The sequence below is a fragment of the Elephantulus edwardii genome, unplaced genomic scaffold (genome assembly GCF_000299155.1).
Source record: "Elephantulus edwardii isolate Elephantulus edwardi_28Jun2011 unplaced genomic scaffold, EleEdw1.0 scaffold00040, whole genome shotgun sequence".
Lineage (NCBI taxonomy): Eukaryota > Metazoa > Chordata > Mammalia > Macroscelidea > Macroscelididae > Elephantulus > Elephantulus edwardii.
In genome coordinates, this window is record NW_006399790.1 from 1,259,858 (window position 1) to 1,264,814 (window position 4,957).

General features: G+C 35.2%; 1 protein-coding gene across 1 annotated transcript in view; it reads left to right on the forward strand.

Annotated features, from left to right (window-relative positions):
- The window catches only part of LOC102850547 (chromosome unknown open reading frame, human CXorf58), a 54,732-nt gene continuing 49,775 nt past the window's right edge, over nt 1-4,957 (forward strand). Inside the window, exons 1-4 of the mRNA XM_006885076.1 lie at nt 1-212; nt 1,794-1,893; nt 3,600-3,694; nt 4,641-4,752. Of these exons, the coding sequence (XP_006885138.1) occupies nt 1-212; nt 1,794-1,893; nt 3,600-3,694; nt 4,641-4,752 (519 nt within the window). The remainder of the gene's footprint in view (nt 213-1,793; nt 1,894-3,599; nt 3,695-4,640; nt 4,753-4,957) is intronic.

Genomic DNA, 4,957 nt, shown 5'->3' on the forward strand with positions numbered 1-4,957 from the left:
ATGAATTCTTCCTCAGATTTGCAAGTTATTTCTTCCTCAGATCTGCAACTTACTTCTTCCTCAGATCTGCAAGTTATTTCTTCCTCAGATCTGCAACTTACTTCTTCCTCAGATCTGCAACTTACTTCTTCCTCAGATCTGAAAGTTAATGATAATCCAAAGCCAAAAAAGACACACTTAGAAAAAGCCAAGCAAGCAAGTATAAAGAAAAGGTAAGTGCCACAAATTACCTTGTGTCATTTTCTACGGCTGGACAGTTTCCATACAGTATTTAACCAGCTAACTTCACTTTTTGTTTTGTAAATTAGAGGTTTTGCGTTTTTAAATAACCTTTTATGTATTGAATGATAAGTATTGTCATTCTATTATTTCATAATTTATAAGGCGTGCTAAACGTCTCTTTTGATACCAGCACAACCTTGTGACCTAGTCGTCTTACGATATTTTATAAATGAGGAAGCACCAATGGCAAGAAGTTTAGTGACTTATGGAAGAATTACACAGTTAAAAATTGCATTTGTTAGGATTCAAAATTTTATTTCCTTTCTTAAGGCAACTTCCACGCTCTCCATTTGTGCTCTGCTTTTTGCCAGAGAACAATTGCATTTGCCATTGTTCTGGTGTCCTAGTGGTAAGAAATTGTGCTGTCAACACTGCAGTTCAAATCTGCCAAATGCTCCACAGTAGAAAAGTCAGCAGTCAACTCCCATGCGATTGACTGTCTCTGAAAACCTGCTGGAGGATCAGCTGTCATTCAGGTATCAGTTGGTCCTCACTCCGTAGTACACAACAAGAACCTCCCTTTGCACATGGTCTTGTGAGGCCTAATCTGCTGCTAGTGCTGGGACATAATCAAAAGCAAAGTGAACTCTCTCTACTAACCACTGAATTGGAATATGCAAATATAAAAAAAAAATAAACTAAACTGCCTTAATTCAACCAGGGTACTCTTCAGAGGCAAGAATGGTGAAACCTCAACTCAAATACTTTGGGCATGTTGTCAGGAGGTACAAGACTTTGGAAAAAGACATCATGCTTAGAAAAGGAGAGAGTCAGTGATAGAGACTTTCAAGGACTGAAGGATGAATTGACAAAATTACTGTGACAGTGGGCTTAAGCGTAGCAATACAGCATGGGATAAGGTTCTGATTTGTTGTTCATAGGGCCACTATGAGTCATAGTCAGCTTGACAGCACCTAACAACAATAACATGGATTTGAATGATAAAGTTTTGGTCACTATTCTGATTAAAACCAAACCCACTGTTATCAAGTTGACTCCAACTCATACCATGTAGGACAGAGTATCCTTGGGGATTTCCGTGGCATGAACCGTTACAGAAGCAAACTGCATCTTTCTCCATGGCGTATCTGGTGGATCAGAATAGCTCATCTGTTGGTTAGTAACTACTTAACTTCTGTGTCACTTTTCATTTATAGGACTCATTTTATTCTGCCATTTTATGCCATCAAGTCAGAACCAACTAATAGCTGACTTTCTAGTGGGTATTCAGAGGCTATAAATCATGTGGAAGAAGATTGCCCATCTTTTTCCCATGGAGCAATTGGTGTGGACTCAGACTACCTGTATTTGGATTCCTTACGCAATTCCTTACTATTCAGCCACCAGAGATCCAAGTGACAAGGTGTCCCAATGACATCATCCAAATGTCTCTCTTTAGGTCATTCTTGGAGGCAAGGATAGGGAGGTGGAGGTAGAGAAAACATAAATTTCCAGGATTTTAAGAAAATGAAAATTACTTTCTAAATCTTTAACCTCTTTCTGTTTCTCAGAGCTAAGGAAATTATTGCAGTTCATATAATAGAGCATGCATGGCTTGCTCATGTGTATAAAACAATGTTTCAGCTCCTGAAACACACAATTTGTGCAGTGGTATGTATTCCTTTTGTTTTCTTTGATTTCATTAATTATCAAGCTAAATGATCTGCTAATTAAAAATGGAATATATTACCTTAATCTCTTAGGTTCTAATAATATAGCACATGAGTTTGAGTATTCTTTTTGTTGCCATAAGTGAATAAATATGGATTTGGTTTTAATATGGATAGCTGTTATTGCATTTTTTAAAATAATGCACTAGATTGTTTTTTTTAAACAAAACAATTCTTTATTTGAAGGTACAAGATTCTTACAACAGTTACAATCTCTGAATCCAAAGTACTGTAATCTTTATAAAATTCAGCAATTTCAGTTCTAAGAATCCATCCTACAAAAATATAGTATAGCATATATATATAAAATAAACTATATGAAGTCTATTGATAGGATGCTACTTAAATATATATTGGTTTTTTAGTAGTATTAAGGATTGTAACTTTAATGTGATTCTGCAAAAGAAAGATACCCAGATATCTCATGTTGAAACAGAGCAAGTGAAGAACAATATGAATATTATGATCCTATTTGAGTGAAAAAATATTCACTTGCCCTTCTTTTTCAGAGAAACACTGTGGCAACCTCAGCAAAGCATTAAGTCTTCCTTAATATAATACTACATATACTCCTAATAAACCCACAATTTGAGTCATCTGTTATTAGTAATAGTCACATTAAGGGAATTTGAGCAACTCTGAAAAATTAGGAAATCTGAGCAATGTGTGTATTCTTCTTCACCATCTGACCTACCAACCTATTTCTGATGTTAGTAAACACAGAATTCTGCAGAGGAATCCAACACAAGTGAACTATTGACATTTCAGGTCCAATGTGTTATCTTCACATGTAAAACATTTATTATAATACTGGTTTTGTTATAAATTTTAGACTCTTTTAGTAATGTAAAGAAACCAATTTTTTTCTTCAGTTGTTATCCTAATGCTTCATTTAATTGTATTAGTAATTCCTTCTCATTTTAGAAGCCTCCTGATGAATATTTTTATGTGATTGTTACAACCATGAAGGTTAGATGAGGTCATGTGGGGAAAAGAGTAGGAGATTTTGAGTCAATAGATCAAAGGTTTAATCCTCCCTCATTTTCTACCTGTCTGCCTTTTGGATGAGTTACTAAAACTTATAAGTCTCAGCATTTTTATTTGCAATGTGAGAATGATAATATTCCAATAAGAGTAAATTAGTTTCTAAGGCACTTAACATAAGATCTGGCACATAAGAGGTACCTTAAAGCTAATAATTTACTGCTTTTATCATCTTCATTTTATGGTGCTTCCTTCAATGTCACTTATCTGTTAAGTGACTCTGCTGTGTCCCAGTCACTGTGCTAGATTCTAGAACAATGAACAGGAATGTTACTATCCCTACAGTCATGAAGTTACTGTATAGTAGAAGATAAAGACAAGCTTCACAGATAATCACATTGTGAAAAGTGTTGTCATAGGGAAATAAACACAGCCTGAGATCTCAAACAGGGACTCATACCCATAACTTGTGGTGCCAAAAAGATCAAGTAACAGACTCAAGGCCGCATGGATAATAAATGGCAGGGACAAGACTAGGATCCAGGTCTACAGGACTCCAAACCCAGTGTTCTGTTGTCCTTACCACACTGCCTCTGTTATAGTCAGTAAAATATGTCTGGACAGAGTACTACTTTCTAATAACAGCACCATCAACTATTTCAGGAACATTATGTGGCATACGAAGTACTAAAGGGAATGTGCCCCTTAGAGGCTCAGCTGATTAAAGATCCTAGCATGAAGTATAAAGTCAGATTCAGGTATGTTGATTTACTTCAAAAAGTACCTAGTATGAAGAAATATTAGAAATTTCAGTTTTCACTGCTCATAATTTCTCAGAGTGTAAGTATGTTGTTATTTATATTTGTTGTATGGATTAAACTAAGGCATTATTTTGTCCAAAAGTGGCTTCTAGCTTTCAGTGCTCATTATGTGTTAGTTTTACACATGTATGAAAGTCATTATAAGGACACAAAATGTGGGTCTTTCATCTTTAGTAATCTATTTCACTGTTGTTGTTAGGTGAGTACAACTCATAGCGACCCTATGAACAAAAGATCTGAACCCCGTTCTGTAACTACCATTGTTCCTCTAGTGTTCATAAGATTTTCAAAGGCCTGTTATTTAAGAAGTGGATGCCAATCCTGCTTCCAATTCTGTCTTTATCTGGGAGTTCTACCAAAACCTGTCCACCATGGGTAACCATTGGCATTGGACACACCAGTGGCACAGCTTTCAGTATCACAGCAACCCCAGATATCTCAGCGTAACAAATACTATACCACTTAGAACTACAGATACAATTAACAGCAGGGTATTTTTAACAAACTTTTACATACAAAGGCCCACCCACCAGGTCCTAATTTATTTTAATGAGAGGTTTCCAGCCCACAGCTGATTGTTAACTAAATCCAGATGACCTTACACTCGATTGTTAATGAAATAAAACAAAAAAAAACCAAACAGTTTACACACAACTTTTAATTAAAACAACCTACCCGCCAGAATTAAACTGCTTAACATAGGAGCGTCCAAACTGGAGATCCATTTCACTACCATTTCTTTATATGTTTTGGCATAGCTCTGAAAATACAAATGGCCTTGTTTTTACCTTATTTTCCAGAAACTGCTTACATTGTTAAGTACAAGAAGTAACTGTACTTAAAATCTGACACTGAATGACTGATGTTTTGGTCTTTATTTCAGATTTAGTGGTGAGGAATTTCCACCTTTCATCGTGTTTAAAATTTTTCTTCATACAGAAGGTCGGGGTTACAAGTATATTAGTGGAAAAAATATAATGAAGTCATCAAATGAGGTGATGTCTCATGATATACAGTCTATGTAAATTTAGCTGAATTGCTTCCAAAGTGTACACACTAAGTTCTTTACACTGTTAAAAAGTTCACTAGGCAGTTAATTATTATCTTAAAATATTTATAAATAATTACTTACATTAAGTAAAATATATTAATTACTTGTACAACAACAATATAGAAGGTTCTAGAAAATGACCATCAGAG